This window comes from Cyprinodon variegatus, unplaced genomic scaffold (genome assembly GCF_000732505.1).
Source record: "Cyprinodon variegatus isolate N-32 unplaced genomic scaffold, C_variegatus-1.0 Scaffold889, whole genome shotgun sequence".
NCBI lineage: Eukaryota > Metazoa > Chordata > Actinopteri > Cyprinodontiformes > Cyprinodontidae > Cyprinodon > Cyprinodon variegatus.
The window spans coordinates 49,684-65,223 of NW_015151342.1; the positions used below are offsets into that span (position 1 = coordinate 49,684).

The 15,540-nt window shown below is 38.4% G+C and overlaps 1 protein-coding gene across 2 annotated transcripts; it reads left to right on the forward strand.

The window, feature by feature from the left end:
* The first annotated feature begins 2,629 nt into the window (after positions 1 to 2,629).
* On the forward strand, positions 2,630 to 6,725 carry dhx58 (DEXH-box helicase 58). Of its 2 annotated transcripts, none has more exons than XM_015397816.1 (12): positions 2,630 to 2,763; positions 2,863 to 3,063; positions 3,173 to 3,377; positions 3,479 to 3,669; positions 3,761 to 3,874; positions 4,380 to 4,512; positions 4,622 to 4,807; positions 4,914 to 5,164; positions 5,266 to 5,577; positions 5,664 to 5,854; positions 5,946 to 6,045; positions 6,137 to 6,725. In XM_015397816.1, exons 2-12 carry the CDS (start codon positions 2,887 to 2,889, stop codon positions 6,320 to 6,322), a joined length of 2,046 nt encoding a protein of 681 aa, XP_015253302.1. In that variant the 5' UTR covers positions 2,630 to 2,763; positions 2,863 to 2,886; the 3' UTR covers positions 6,323 to 6,725. The 2 variants fall into 2 exon arrangements, with proteins under 2 accessions (XP_015253302.1, XP_015253303.1); XM_015397817.1 differs by having other exon boundaries at positions 2,693 to 2,763; positions 2,844 to 3,063.
* The last annotated feature ends 8,815 nt before the right edge of the window (positions 6,726 to 15,540 follow it).

The following is a 15,540-nucleotide window of genomic DNA, read 5'->3' on the forward strand; positions in this document are numbered from 1 at the left end:
TGTGGTATATCCCAAAAGGACGCTCTGAACCCCCTCAGCCAAATAATTAACAAGACTGGCTATGGATACCTACTCAGAAATGGGGCCACTATTAACATACTCCTGTACATGGATGACATCAAGCTTTATTCTAAGATTGAATGACACATTGACTCTCTGATCCACACCACCAGCATCTACAGCAGGGACATTGGAGAGTCTTCAGGCTAGAGAAATGTGGTCGGATGGTGAGAAGGAGAAGGGAGGTAATCCACAATAAAGGGATCACACTCCCAGAAGGGAGAATAGCAGACGTAGAGGAGAGCTACAAGTACCTTGGAATACCACAGACAAATGGCAACCACAAAAAAGCTACAGAGAAAGCTACAACAGCCAAATGGCCAACCACCCAGACATTTTGCACACTGATAAGCAGCAGAGGACAGCTGTAGTGATTGATCTGGACATCCCAAATGATTGAAAAATCAAGAAATAATAACACGATGAACTGGAAAAATATCAAGGCCAGAGGGAAGAACTAGAGAGAACCTTAAGGTGAAGCCAATAGTTGTGCCTGTGGTCACAGGAACACTCAGGGAAGCAACCCCCAAACTGGAAAAGTGGCTTCCTTGAGGATACCTGGAGAAACATCTGAGATCTCAGTCTGGAAAAGTGCGGTTCTAGGGACAGCTAAGATACTGAGAAGTATCCTCAAACTCCCACGTCTCTGATGGAGGACCTGAGCTTGAGATGAAGCAGCCCCCCACCCCACCCAGGAGTACAAGGTGTGGGTTTTGTTGTGTTTAGCAAAGTCTTTTCAGGTTATTCCCTGACTCACTCAGTAGTTGATGTGGAAAGAACAATCAAAGTATCAACCAGTAATAATTAAAGTAATCAAATTATCTCCTAACCTGCAGTCATAATGAGGTATTTCATTTAGGGAAATTACAGTTTTAAAAGAATAAGTGAATCATTCAGTTTAGATTTAAACATAAAAAACTAGTACTTGTTAATAACTTTTGTTTAGAATCGAGGTTGGGGGAGTTGGAATATGAACATGATTGGGGCTTCATAGGATATTAAATTATCTTTATATGGGGAAGAAGGCAGGTCCAAAACCAAAGCTCTTGGTTTACCACTATGTCAATCCTACAGCTCTGAAGTAGGGTGGAGTCTCTGACAAGAAAATCAGCATTCCGGATAAAACAGCTGAAATGAGTCTCCCACTGTATGGAGAAGAAAATATGAAGACGAACATTTTTAAACTTAAAAATAAAAAAAATGCAATTAAGATACATCAGGTAAAAATCTGAAGTTTTTTAACTAAAAAAGAGCAACGGGCATACAAAAAAATGGAAGAATCGCTATGAGAAAAGAGACTTCCAGAGTAGGTAAAGTGCAAAAAGCTGGAAATCATTTCTAGTTACTGATTTGACTTCATATCTTTGATCAGTTCTTTGGACAAGAACAAAATAAGTTAAAATACTTTGCTGTAAATTCGGCTGGTGGTTGAAAGTCACCTGTTTTAAATGAAGTAGATTATAAATCACCATATAGAAAGGGCTCGAGACCAGTATGTATCCTTTACAAATTTGACTTTAAGAAAAATATGTCAGGGGATTCATGAAGAAAAACTTTCCAGCCTTTTGTTTGCACTCATGTTTAAGCATTAATGCAAGGCCTTAGGTTTCATTTCCCCAACCTCATTGATAAATAAGTAATGCTCTGCTGCATACCAACGCTTTCAGTTTGTTGTGGCCTTTTGGATATGCTCAGTTATGCACATTTCTTGCTCCCCATGTTGGATTATATAAAGTTTGTGGAAGAACTACAATATATGTGTGGCTTTCTGCCTCATTTAGCTCTTCAGAGCTTTTTTTTTTTTTGACATCTTGCTTATTACCATTTATTTATTCTCTATTAAACAGTAGTACTGAGCATGCAAAGTGTAGATTTTAATTTCCAAACCTTGTTCTTGTTTTAAGTAACAGGAAAATACACCAGCAATACCTTGCTATCATTCATTTTTATGTTTTGTAGCAAGTAATTGTATTTATTTTTTTGTGCGTTTCTGATTTATTATATCAATTGAGCGAATAGAGTTTAACTTTTCTCTTTTTTGCTCTAAGGGATTTGTTATAAACTTCTAAATAAAATGTTTTAATTCACTAGAATATTCATATTTTCTCATGGTTGTTAAAGCTTTCTTGAATTTTTTGGTACTGGTTGCTATGGAGTTGTTTTGTTATCCTTAGGTGGTATGTAATGTTTTGCATGTAATGTATTAAGGTCATAATGAAAATCAGTAACCAAATGAAAACAACTTACAGCAACTAAAAGATGAGTGTTATGTATGAGCAGAAATGCACTGTAAGTTTTGTTTTCCTGGTGTAAAAATAAGGTGGGGCCAAGTAAGGGTACAATGAACCACCCAGGAAGTAGAACATTCATGTGCTATCTGCTTTAAACAACATGTGAATAAGTATAAATAAAATGCAATTTATAAGTATGAGTGTGGATGGTATTTATTTTCCAACAGCGGTTGTAAAAGAAGTTTTCTTAGGTGAGCTAGGATCAGGTTTCCTGTGTCATTGCATAATAAACAAAGTGTTGTACTTCCAGAAACTCCCTCAGCAGGGCCACATTCATGAGATCAGATGGTTTTTGCTTTCGTTTTCCAGTTTAAACGTCACAAAGACTGATCTGCACAATTTAAATCCACACCACCTGCCTGGTGAAGTCTCAGTAGAGAAGGAGAAGCTGAAAACATCGAAGCGATCTCTGGTAAGTTTAAATTCCTCAGATGTTTTCCATCAGAAAGAGATTCATGACAATGAGTGATCACCCTATGCTTGGCTTTAAAGAATTCCCTTTGTGTTTTAGTGGATTCCCACGACTAAGGAAAGGATGGCAGATTTTCAACTACGTGACTACCAGAAGGAAGTGGTGGAAAAGGCACTGAGGGGAGAAAATGTCATAATTTGGCTCCCAACAGGAGGTGGGAAGACCCGAGCTGCTGTCTATGTGGCCAGAAGGCATCTGGATACCACACCAAATGGCAAAGTGATGGTGCTGGTGAACAAGGTACTCAACAATGAATTCAAGGATAAGAAAATTACAACTGTTACCGATTCTATCTAAGCACCAAATGTATTCGGGTTACTTTAGTACATCAACACTTTTATGATGACAGGTTCACCTTGTAGACCAACACTACACCAAAGAGTTTTGGCCTTTTCTGGGTGAAGATTTTAAACTGATGAAGGTCAGCGGTGAGAGTGACGAGAAGGATTTCTTCGGGATAGTGGTGCAGGCCAATGATGTGGTCATCTGCACAGCACAGATCCTGTATAACGCTCTGATCAACAAGGAGGAAGCAAAACACACAGAGCTCTCAGGTCTGTGAACCAACCTGATCAGGAATGTTGCTTATGATGGGTGAGGAACATTACTGTGCTTCAGCAAACTAACCACATCCTCCATTTCTCATTGCACTCAGATATCACTCTACTGATAATCGATGAGTGTCATCACACCCACAAGGAGTCAGTCTACAACAAAATAATGAGACTCTATGTGGAGAAAAAGCTGAAAGGACAGCGGCCATTACCACAGATCCTGGGTCTCACAGCATCACCTGGAACAGGAGGTGCAAAGGTGCTGGGGGATGCTGTAAAACATGTCCTGGAGGTTAGTTTAACCATGAGTTAAAGACTTGACATCACTTGTCATCAGCAACTGTTCTGAGAGCTACATGCTTGTTTTCCTCTCTGTGTTTTAGATCTGTGCTAACTTAGACTCAGTTATTGTCTCGACTAAAAACTATATCCCTGAGCTAAAGGAGAGGGTACCACGGCCAAAAAAGACCTTTGACATTGTGGAGAAAAGAGTGGCAGTAAGTAAATGTACACATTTTTAACACAATAAAAAGGGAATCTTTGCTGTTGCAAAAAGATATGCTGTAACTCCTACTGGTTATGGCACTTAACATGGGAAATGTGGCACACCAACCACCGTGGCATTTAACTGGGAGTGGGGAAAAAAATCTGCTTGCGACAGTGGAGAAGAATCTCATTTAACAGATTTCTTCCTGTTCAAAGTGAGTTTTCTTCTCCACTGTCACTACAGGCATGCTTTATGTGAGGGATTGCCTCAATGAGTCGATGCAATCAACTGGATTTCCTTAGATAGAAAACTTTGAATGTGTTTGACTGTATGATCTAGCTGAATTGTAAAGTGCCTTAAGATGACATGTGTTGTGAGTTGGCGCTATATAAATAAACAGAACTGAATTTAATTTAAATGAGCGCACACACAATCACTATTAGCTCATTAGTAGCCAGTTCTTATCCAGGACAAAAGTCATGTTTGTTGGCCTAAGCTCACCTCTTTTCTTTAAGGACCCACTTGGAGATCATATTAAGTGGATGATGCAGCTAATCCATGAATTCATGAATCTTCCCTCTGATGTGAGGCTCAGAGAATGCGGGACACAAGAATATGAGGCGGATGTGGTGGTTCTGGAGCAACGAGGTAAAACCATGGTTTGGGATTAAACTGTTTTATGAAAGAGGAGATCCGATCTTTGAAGAGTGCATCTATCTTCCTGATTCTCCTATTCAATCTGTGTAATTTGGATCAGGAGTCAGAGAGAACAACAGACTCTTGGCACAATGCGCACTCCATCTCAGGCAGTATAATGATGCCCTGCTCATCAATGATACTCTGAGAATGATGGATGCATATCGCTCTCTGGAGGATTTCTACAACACAAAGTACACCACGGCTATTGATGGAACCGACTTCTTCCTGGTGGGGCTTTTTCAAGGTAAAAAAAATACTGGAATTGATCTGTTTTGGTTTTCTGATCAACTTGAAGCTCTGTTTGTTATTCTATGTTCATCCCTGTGGGTTTGTTTTTTTTCACTACACAGAGAATCAGGTGGAGTTGAAAAAGTTTGCCACAGATCCTCACTTTGAGAACCCGAAAATGGCAAAACTTGAGAGCACTCTGGTAAGCCAGTTCGGCCCAGATGTCCAGTCTAGGGGAATTCTCTTTTCCAGAACTCGCAAGAGCACTCACTGCCTCCTTGACTGGGTCATTGAAAACAAAACCTTGCAGAGAGCTGGGATAAAGGCTGCCATCCTGACAGGGGCTGGTAATGGCATCACTTACATGACACAGGTGTGTCTCTGAAGGTTTAATCAAACAATGTAAAGCCTTTCCTTTTCTTTAACAACTCTCCAAAGAGTTTTCTTATTTACATATTCTATACTTTCTTGTAGAATGAGCAGGCAGACACAATACGGAAATTTCGAAATGGTACACTCAACCTCCTGATCTCCACCAGTGTGGCAGAGGAAGGCCTAGACATCCCTGAGTGCAATCTGGTGGTACGTTATGGACTTCTTACAAATGAGATAGCACAGCAGCAGGCAAGTGGTCGTGCCCGAGCAAGGGACAGCCAGTATTCAGTGGTTGCTGAAGCTGGAGGACGGGAGATTCGCCGAGAGCGCATCAATGAGTACCTGGAGGAGCTGACTGGAGAAGCCATTGCCAAGGTCCAAAGTATGAGTGAGCATGAGTTTCGTACCAAGGTCAGGATCTAAGAAAAACTCCTTTTTTGTTATGTTATTCTTTTCTGCTCCTCATTCCTGACGTGTTACTGCTCATTTATTTTTAGATAAACGAACTTCAAACAGAGGCCATCATTATGAGTAAAGTTTTAGAAGATCGTAAAACTGAGAAGAAAAACCGATATGCTGCCTCTAGAGTCAGGATTCTGTGCAGAAACTGTTTTGCTCAAGTTGCATCTGGGAATGACTTTAAACTTCTGGAAAATGCGCACTACGTTAACGTAAATAAAGATTTTAAGTGAGTAAATCTCTTCCTTACTTGTTTTGCAAAAGGGAACCCAATTAAAACACCATCCCCCTTTCTAACTGTTGCTTTTATGTTTGATCAGACAACATTACAAACTGGGTGGAAAGGTGCAGCTAGAGAGACGGTTTGAGGACTGGGAGCCTGGATGCACAGTCAGCTGTAATAATGGCAACTGTAATAAGGTACAGTTGACTCTCTGGTGAATTATTTAAAACCTGATCAGATTTGGTGTATATTTGCAGGTCTAACTCTTAATATTGTTTCTATTTACAGGATTGGGGATTTGAAATGAAATACAAAAAGGTGGCCCTACTTCCAAATCTAGCCATCAAGAACTTTGCTCTGGAGACGCCTGATGGAAGGATCACAGTTAAGAAGTGGAAAGATGTTCCCTTTGCGGTCGAGGAGTTTAGCTTTGAGCAGTACTATGAAGAGAACGTCGAGGGCTGGTTCGATTGAGACAAAGATAATCTCAGGGCTATATTTCATGCTCTACTTTCATTTGTTTCTACTGTATTTTCAGGTGGATAGTGTAAACATGAATTTTATTGTTGGATGTGCTTGAACATAAACAACACTCCACACATGCTAGGTTGTATTAGTGCTGCTGGGGCTGTTAGACATAAGCTTAAAACCCTATTACTCATCGATCATGCATGAAATTAGCGAGACGGCTTTGTTTATGCCCAAGGTCCTTAACCTGCTGCATGCTCTGTATGTGAGCGTCCTTGAAAGTCCTCCTTGAAACTTGGTTGCACATAAAGCTTTTACAAATGTATGTTATATAAAATATATTTTAATCTTGTTGTTGTTGAATGAAATCTGTTTTACTTTTTTATGTATGCATCTAAAGTAACTAAACCTGAAATAAACTGTTTTTAAGAATCATATCTAATGAAATAATACTTTGATTCTCCACTAGATGGCAGTGTTAGTCAATCAAAGTAAAATAGTTGGATTTCTATGGCTGTGAAGAGTGACAAAAGAACTTTTAAGCTCACTTTTTGTCAATGATCCACTAATAGCAGTGGTTCATTAACACTTAAAGAGACTCTGATAGCATAACTAAGTCTGAATCCAAATATGTACAAAACCAGAAAAGGTCAGAACCCATTGTTGCAGGTGTTTTCTTAAAATGCTATCTGTCCCTTTAGAGAGAAATGTCCTATGACACAACAGCAAAAGTATGTAGTCTACTTTAGACTGTATGAGTTAGTTTTATTCTTCTTGAAGATAAATAATTGGCATACCAGATTGAAAAAAAAAACTAAGCCTTGAAAGCATTAGAAAATATTTTAAAAAGGTTGATCTTGGTCAGCATTAAAAGTTAGAAATAAAAACCCTGTCTACTTACATGAATCACCTTTTATTAACAAACAGCAAAGAATCAACTATAAAAAGCTGCACCAAAGCAAACATGCAGCATGAAGTTAAAGCAACTAGAAAGATGGTCATTAAATTAAATCAAGAAGCCACGTTGGATAGATTCATCTTTGACCTATAAAATGTCTTTGAGCATGTCTTCAGGCAGGGACATGTATGGGTCAGCCCTGCAGTGTCACATGTGCCCTAATCCTTTCAAATCTGTCACAGTGCTGAAATCAGTGCTACTTTCATAGCTGTAATCACAATAAAAACAGACTCTGTTCCGCTTTTATTCCTGACTCAGATGTTGACGAGCAGGAGGAAGCCATGCAGGATGATCAGCTCTGATCAAGTTCAAGCTTATACAATCAGCACTGATTGCTTCCTTTTTCTTCCCAACGCAACACCCCATGCATCCTAATTGCAATTAGCTGTCTTGTGAAACTAAAGCAGCTTGGAGCACATGAACAACAGATGATATGCGAGTGCAGCTGACTGGGTTTGTGCTACAAACAAAATAGAGTCTGTTCATTGGAATTTGGGATGGACACATGTAGGCGCACCTGTATGTGCAAAAGCATGATAGAATATTTCTCCATTTCTTCACAGAAACCCTTAATTAAGTCAAAAGATTTACTGCTTCAAGCAGCTGATGGTTTGAAACAGAAAATAGCATGTTAGCCAGTTCTTTTCTTATTTACTTATTAGACTTAGGCTTTTTCTGAATTAGGAAAATTATAGCATCTGGATCCTTTTCCTTTACCTTTTGTGGGATCAATCATTAAAACAGCATCCTGAGTAGGAAAGAAGCTCTGGACTCCTGTGCTGAATCTAGACAGCCTTCCGGACGTCATTACAGGACCGAAAAGGACATGGAGGATTTTTGATAAATTGGAACTAAAGCTACTAGAAAAGTACCACAAAAAGCAAAATGTACACACGTGTTTTAAACATATGTTTATAAAATGTCTAAACATATGAAAGTATGAACATTTGCAGGTGTCACATAGACAGAAAATAAAAAAAAATATTTTTGTTAAACTCCTTGAAGTGGGCTGTGCATATGTTCTGTCACACAAAGGATAGTGAACGACCATATAGCCCCTAAGCAGCAGATAGGAACGTTGGGAGGTCCCTATGCCACAAGATAAGTTATGTTTTATTGATCTCACAAGGAGAAATTCACTGTCACAACAGGTCTCAGTGACACACAGACTGGGTGCAAATGTTGAGATCGGGGCAAGAAGAATTACATTAAAGGGACATTGTCTAAGAATTACTGCCATCTAGTGGTGAAATTGGGTTTATTACACTCAACCCTAATGCGTCACTGCCTCAAATTGTGGCAACGGTAGCCGCCGTGTGTCAAAAAGCCTGAACAATGCAGATGTAACAGAGGAATCTGATACTTCATCTAGTTTTAACTCAGGTAAAGAGGTTTGTGATTTCTTAAATATTGCAAACTGGCTAAATCTAAATAGACTGCATGTGGCAGAGATGTTCCTATAGTGATACCTAATCAATTTTCACAGGGTGGTATGTTTTGGAGCAAGATTTATAACTCTAAACTTGTGCAAAAGAAAACAGACAATAAACCCAAACCTTTTTTTTTCCTTTTTACCACATTTTTCTAGAGATGTGGAGTCAACAAGTCATCTCCATGTCATGTATTTAGGTCCCGTCCACACGAAGTCAACCCCTGGCCTAAAAGCACACATTTTCACCAAACCAGCCTCTTATCCATACGAAGCCGGCGTTTCGGGGTCTGTAAACGATCTTTTTTTTATTAAGCCTTCAGAGAGGGAAGATTTTAAAATGTTGTTTTCACGTTTCCATCTTTAAGGTCTAACCAAATTTTTTTTTTTTACACATGCGTCATAGCGTCCCCTCTAAACACGCATGCGCGACACAGTATCACAACAACAATGGCGCCGTACTGTGTTGAATGGTTGCTGCTCATGCTACTCACCCTGCTGTCGGGCTTACAACAGAATCTTCTTCTTCTGGAATATCTCCAGGAAGAACAGAGCAATATCGACGACATAGTTCAGCACCTGAATTTGACTGAACCACGAAAATGGACCCGCAGGGCCATTTTCCGGTTTTCCGGTTTGGTTGTTGTATAAATATTACTCTGTATGCCCAACATTTCGTTGCCTGTTTTCGCCTATTTTTGCTTTGGGACCACAGCGCCACTTACAGGCCTGGCATACATTTTGCAGCGTTTTCATGCATTCGTGTGGACGATCACATTTATTTTACGTCTCCGTCTTTACGACAAACGTTCTGGAAAATATTAGCGTTTCGTGTTCGTTTTGACTTCGTGTGGACAGGGCCTAAATCTAGCCAGCCAATTAACCAGGTGAGTCCAATCTGCACAGGTTGATTCATGGTGAAGATTGGACTCACCTGCTTCAGTGGGTGGGTAGATCAAATACATGACATGGAGATGACTTGTTGACTCCACATTTCCCATCTCTGCATTCTTGTTTTTTTTTTTTTTAAACATCTTAAGAGTGTTTGTTCTATATCACCTAAAGTCTCAAATGTGTATCTCTATTACTGGACTGTATATTGAAGAGATTTGTTTTCTAGCTTTGTTGTGGTCTAAAAGGGCTGTAACTGGCTAGGCTTCAAAGCACCTGCCCTGCTCTGTTTTGTGGCAACAGACAGATCTCTCACCTGCTGGGTCATGTGTCAAACTGGTCTCTGACAAAAGAAACACTCATGCTGTCTACAATTTAGAGCACATCCTTTTTTGTGCTTTGATAGTTGTCACACACTCCACAGTTCAGGACAGCGGTTCATCCAGAACATAGACAGTTACATTCACTGCCCAGTTGGCTTCTGTAAGGTAGTCCTCCTTTGTGTCAGCTTTCTTGTCTTTAGACAGCTGCAAATTTTGGTGAGTCATCTGCTCAGAATAATATACAGACTTAGATTAAAAACACTTATAGGTAAATGAAAAATAGAGAGTAAAGGCAAAAAAAAAACAAAGAGGAACAAAGCTTAGTCTGATTGTTTTGCTCTCTGGAATTAAAAGACTGTTTAAAAAGATGGAATGAATACTTTGAGGAACTCCTCAACCATCACTCCTTTCCTGGTGGAAGCAAAGAATTGGTGCTCAGACTTAAACATGTTCATCACCCAAGCTGAAGTCATTAAGGTGGTCAAAAAGCTTCACGTTTGCACAGCTCCAGGTTGTTTTAAAGAAATAAGCAACATTGAGAGACACTTTCCTATCATTTTGTACTCAAGGCTCATTGGTCAAAATTTTTTTTCTGCATCTACTGAGTCTGCCGTGTCATTTATGGATTAAGTGAAAATACGGGAAAGTATATTGTAACTTAACCTTTTCTAACATACTGTAACTGTTGATTTTGTAAGTTTTATAACAAAAAAAATGTCAAATCAACTGTTATGATCATGGGTAGTAAGTAGATCAGGTACTCAGTACTTGAGTAGGTACCTTTTTTGCCAAATTTTTACTTTTACTGAACAAAATATGATGAAGTAGTGCTGCTCTTACTTCAGCACAATTTCTGGGTACTCTAGCCACCTCTGCTATCAGGTTAACCCCTAGAACCCTACGGACCCACCGGTGGGTCCAGCTGCTACGTGACCTCGTAATTTTAACAAACCCCGAGTATTGATGCAAAAAACACATTTGGCACAGTTTGGTGACATTTATGGATAAATGTGCCAAAATGGCCCCTCCGCCTAAGAAATGTCTCACTAATACCATTCTAAAATAAATATGATTCATCTGATTGAGTCCAAATTTGGTATATTTTTACCAAACATTTAGATTTAAAAGTCTGTACTACTTTTTTGTGCTATAAATAATATTTTGGTAGTGTTTTGCAATGTTTATTTCAAAGAAAATGCAAATGCAAAAAATGCAAAATATTTTGTATTTTGTCCCTAATATTTCAGGCAGGGTCAAAGCTACAATGGTGCTGACACCAGAAAACCATTCTATGACATCTTACCTTTACAGACGTACCAAAAGTTTCTTCTTAAATCTAATAGCTGTGAGGCTATAAGTGATTTACTTTTGTGTGTTTTTGTCAGGCACAAATGTATTTATACCCCCTTAGGGTGTAAGAGGTTAAAATATAAGCCAGTCTTATCCTTTTTATCTTCTGTTAAACTTTTCATTATGGTTTTAAAACAAAGAAGTGAGCACCAATGGTGGTCTGGTGGGCTTGTGAGCGGATGTAGAGACAACAGACTGATCCTGAAGGTGGAGAAGACGAAGGAGATCATCGTCGACTTCAGGAAGCCTAACCACGCACCACAACTTCTACAGAAGCACCATAGAGAGCGTTCTGACCCGCTGTCTCATTGTGTGGTGTGGAGGCTGCAGCGCCTCAGACTGGAAAAAGGTAAGAAGAGTGGTAAGAACAGAGAAGATCATCGGGGCTGCTGTTCCCTCCATAAAAGACATTTCATTCCAGTGCTGCATGTCCAGAGCCCATAACATCACCAGTGACCCCTCACACCCCCACCATGGACTGTTCTCCCTGCTGCCCTCTGGGAAGAGACTTCACAGCATCCGCTGCAGGTCCAGCAGATTCTGGAACAGCTTCTTCCCCACTGCCATCATAATGTTGATATTATATTTGCACTACCAACGTGGCTGATTTTTTCATAATCATTTTAGATAGAACTCAATGTTCTACTACAATTTGCACCATATTTATTTAGTTTGCACTGCACTGAACCTTTCCATATCAATGCCTTTTGCACCATGATTTTAAACTGGTTTTCTTTTCTCCCACACTGTCTACATCACTGCTGCCCTTTATAAATGGCAATGTTCATTTCACTGTTATCTTCATCGAAATTTCGTTGATGACAATAAGAAATTACAATAATGTTTGTCAAAGTCTACCATTGCAGTGGTTCATGCTGAACTGAGAAGAGAGCACTGAATATTAATACTCAATGAAGTTCATTTAAATAACTACAAATTAAATAAGGGGAAACATTTTACTTTATATAATAAACACTGCTAAATGTGTTAATTCATTGGTGCTATGAATTACAAATAGGTGTAAGTGCTGATTTCTTGAAGCCTGGATATTTGAAGCAAATAAAATGGACACACAAAAGACAGACAAGCTGAAAAGTCTCCTTAGAGAAACAGCATCTGAGGTGACCTCTGAAGCTATCAATTATACCAACAAAAGCCATGTTGAAAAGGACACCTTTTGATAACACAGAGGACACTTTGCTGTTAAAAGGAAACTTAAAAGTACAGACTGAAATACAAATGTTTTGCCCTTTAAAGAAAAATAAATGATGTTTAATAATATATATATTTCAATCACATGAAAAAGGGAAATTAAAGAGACAATAATGAATGGAAAATAATGAAAGTAAATAGGCCACCTAGTAGTCTTAAAATGCAAAGCATCCTTGAGGAGAAAACCTGTCATATGAAAGTCAACTTCTGTCATCTGTAAACGTGTCAAGGCTCAGAGCCGAGCCTTACAAATCTGATGTAACCAGAAAAAACAAAACCAAAACTGTTCTGATCGAATATCCCAGTAGAACCCTTGTTTCTGAACAAACCTGTCAAGCCATGTGGTTTAAAACCATTTCAGTGGATCTGATCGAGCTAAGTATTGATCTACCCTTCTCATTTGAGGCATAACAGGGAGGAGATTCTACTAGAGAAGGGTTTACATACCTTTGATTTTCTTTTTCTCGTTTCTAGCAGGCTCGCTGCCATTGAAGAGTGTATTGACTCTTATAAAGAGGAGCACAAGATAGTTTAGTGTGTAAAAGTATCGTAAAATACAGTCTTGAAATCATGTTCTGTGAAAAATAATGTGTGATGTTGTATAGGTAACAGTGATGTGCTGGCTATTTGGATTTAAACATTTTTTTGGTGGATTTGGTGAAAAAGAACAAAGATGGGTTTTGTAGAAGGTGAGGTTGTTTCTTCCTTATCTCCATTCACTCTCCTAATTTTAATGAATGTCACAGAACATGTTTTCCCCATGTGATAGGTCCAGACTTTGATTATTTCTTTCTTTCTCAAGACAAGTTAAACATTTTTCTTCCTAGGCGATACAACAGACCTGCACCCTCTATGGTAAAATTGCACATGGTCATATTTTCTGTTTTCATGTTTTTAATCTAAATGAAATGCATTTTTTTCCTGATTCAAAGTAAATATGAAAAGAATATAATAATACTTATCACAAATCCTTTAATCATTTTAATAACGGGTAGGAACTACTATAGTGTAGTTACGGATAGTTCACAGGAAAGACCCGAGTTTTCAAGTTAACTGCTATAAAATACAGTAGAGGCCTGCACTATAGTTAATTTAATAGACTAAAAATGGCCTTTAAATCACATGAAAATTGTTTGAATTGGTTGTGTGAAGCCTGAGTTATATGAATGTAACTTCTTGAGTTGGCTTTTATTCTTTACATTGCCATGAAAGTTATACTCTTCCAATTTTCGCCCTTCTTAATAGGTATAGGCGTCATAAGATTCAGATGAAGATGTGAAATGAAAAACTGATGGTTGTATTTCCTCCTTATGGAATGATTTGTGCTGAATAAAAGCATTTCTAATTAGTCAAAAAATAATTGCATTTGTTTGATAATCAAACTAGAAAACTATTTAAGAATTTAGAAAGTACTCCCCACCGAGTCTATACTTTCTAGTTCCATAAGTGATAATGCTTTAAAAGGAACTGCCCTGTTTTGACCTGAAATACATCAACACTGTTCTTTACAGCTCATTTAGTTTTTTTTTTTTTTGTTAAAATAAGTCTTTTGAAGAATAAAAAGTGTATTTTGAACATTTCTTTGTTTCATTCTGATGATATATGCTCCTGCTATTCTTTTTCTATTTGATATAAGTTAACCAATAATGAACAGAATCTGTTTTTGATCACCAGAATATGTTAATTCATAACCAGCTAAGGGTGAGGCATAACAGAAACCACACGCTGATGTTCTGTCAGATGAGCATACCCCATCAGACCAGCATACCTATAGTCAATATGCATGTGCAAGACATCAAATGTATGTTTATTCCTTTAGTTTTTAGAAAAAAATAGACTTTAAACTACCTGAACGGGCATGTATCCCTTTAGTCATGTACAAAAAAAAAACTATCGCCATATGCTTCAAAAAACACCAAAAAGTAAGTAATTAAATTTTTTTTTTGTACATGTCTAAAGGGATACATGCCAGTTGAGGTAGTTTAAAATGTATTTTTTGTACAAAACTAAAGGGATAAACTAAAGGGATTAACGGGTACTCATCTGACAGAACTCCAAGCCATATGGAGATGGTGCTGGTCAGACTCGTCAATCTGGATGTAAAGTAAGAGAAGAAGAATTCCCTTTCACGTTCAGTAACCCTCTTTCAGCTATAGCCTCTTTAGCTTCAGGCTTTTTTCTTTTCCTTATAACCATATTTTGCATGTGGTGTCAACATATTTCAGCAAAAGCCCAGCATTTTATATTGTGTCTTCCTTTTCTTTTGACTTTAACTATTGCATTGGAAAGTATCTATATAATATTCATAAGCATTTTATTGGGGAAAAGGAGAGAAAGCATGCTTTTCATGCTGAAAACATTTAATGCTGCCACCACACCCCCTTCTTTTTCTGAGTCCCGCAGAATTTCTATTTGTGTCTTTGGTCTACCATCTATCCACAAATGTACAAATGATAGGTTTGGGGTCGCACGAGAAAAGGGTGCCTTACTTTACCAGATGGAGAACAGCAGAACATCCTGCTCGTGCCTAAGAGAGAGGGAACAAAGCAGGCTCATTTTTGCAAAGTGTCCTTTTTCTCCCTCATCTGTGGCCAGCTTTCTTTGTCTACCCTTCACTCTTCCTTCAACTATTGTAATTATTCTAAAGAAGCGAACCACTTGTCAATCTTTTCTTTCAACAGCTAATGGTCTATCCATCTGATCTGTCCAGCAGTAAAGCCAATTAATTTGATCAAGCTGTTTGAAAGTAATTTTTAGGCACAGTGGGAGAGGGAAGTTAGACAGACAGTGCTGACTCCATATATCCTTTGTTAGAGGAACAGCAGCACAAAGTAAAGTGAGCGAAATGAGTATGAATGGATCCAGCTCTAATTTTATATATGGATTAGTCTATTATGTTACTGTGTGCAACATTTCCAATTTTTTTAACTCTGAAAAAAATATATATGGGGTTTCTTTCCAGTCAGGTTCAGTACAGGCTGTCAACTATGTTGTTTTATGAATAAAGATCAGTGTTTCGCCCGCTCATGACAAAGAGTGGCTACAGATGCAGGGACTAGAA

Excerpts from the sequence above, each read along its gene's own strand:
- dhx58 (XM_015397816.1), top strand. The coding sequence starts at position 2,887 with ATGGCAGATTTTCAACTACGTGACTACCAGAAGGAAGTGGTGGAAAAG. Across the intron at positions 4,808-4,913 it reads CCTGGTGGGGCTTTTTCAAG|AGAATCAGGTGGAGTTGAAA; the intron begins GTAAAAAAAATA and ends TTCACTACACAG. Across the intron at positions 5,855-5,945 it reads AACGTAAATAAAGATTTTAA|ACAACATTACAAACTGGGTG; the intron begins GTGAGTAAATCT and ends ATGTTTGATCAG.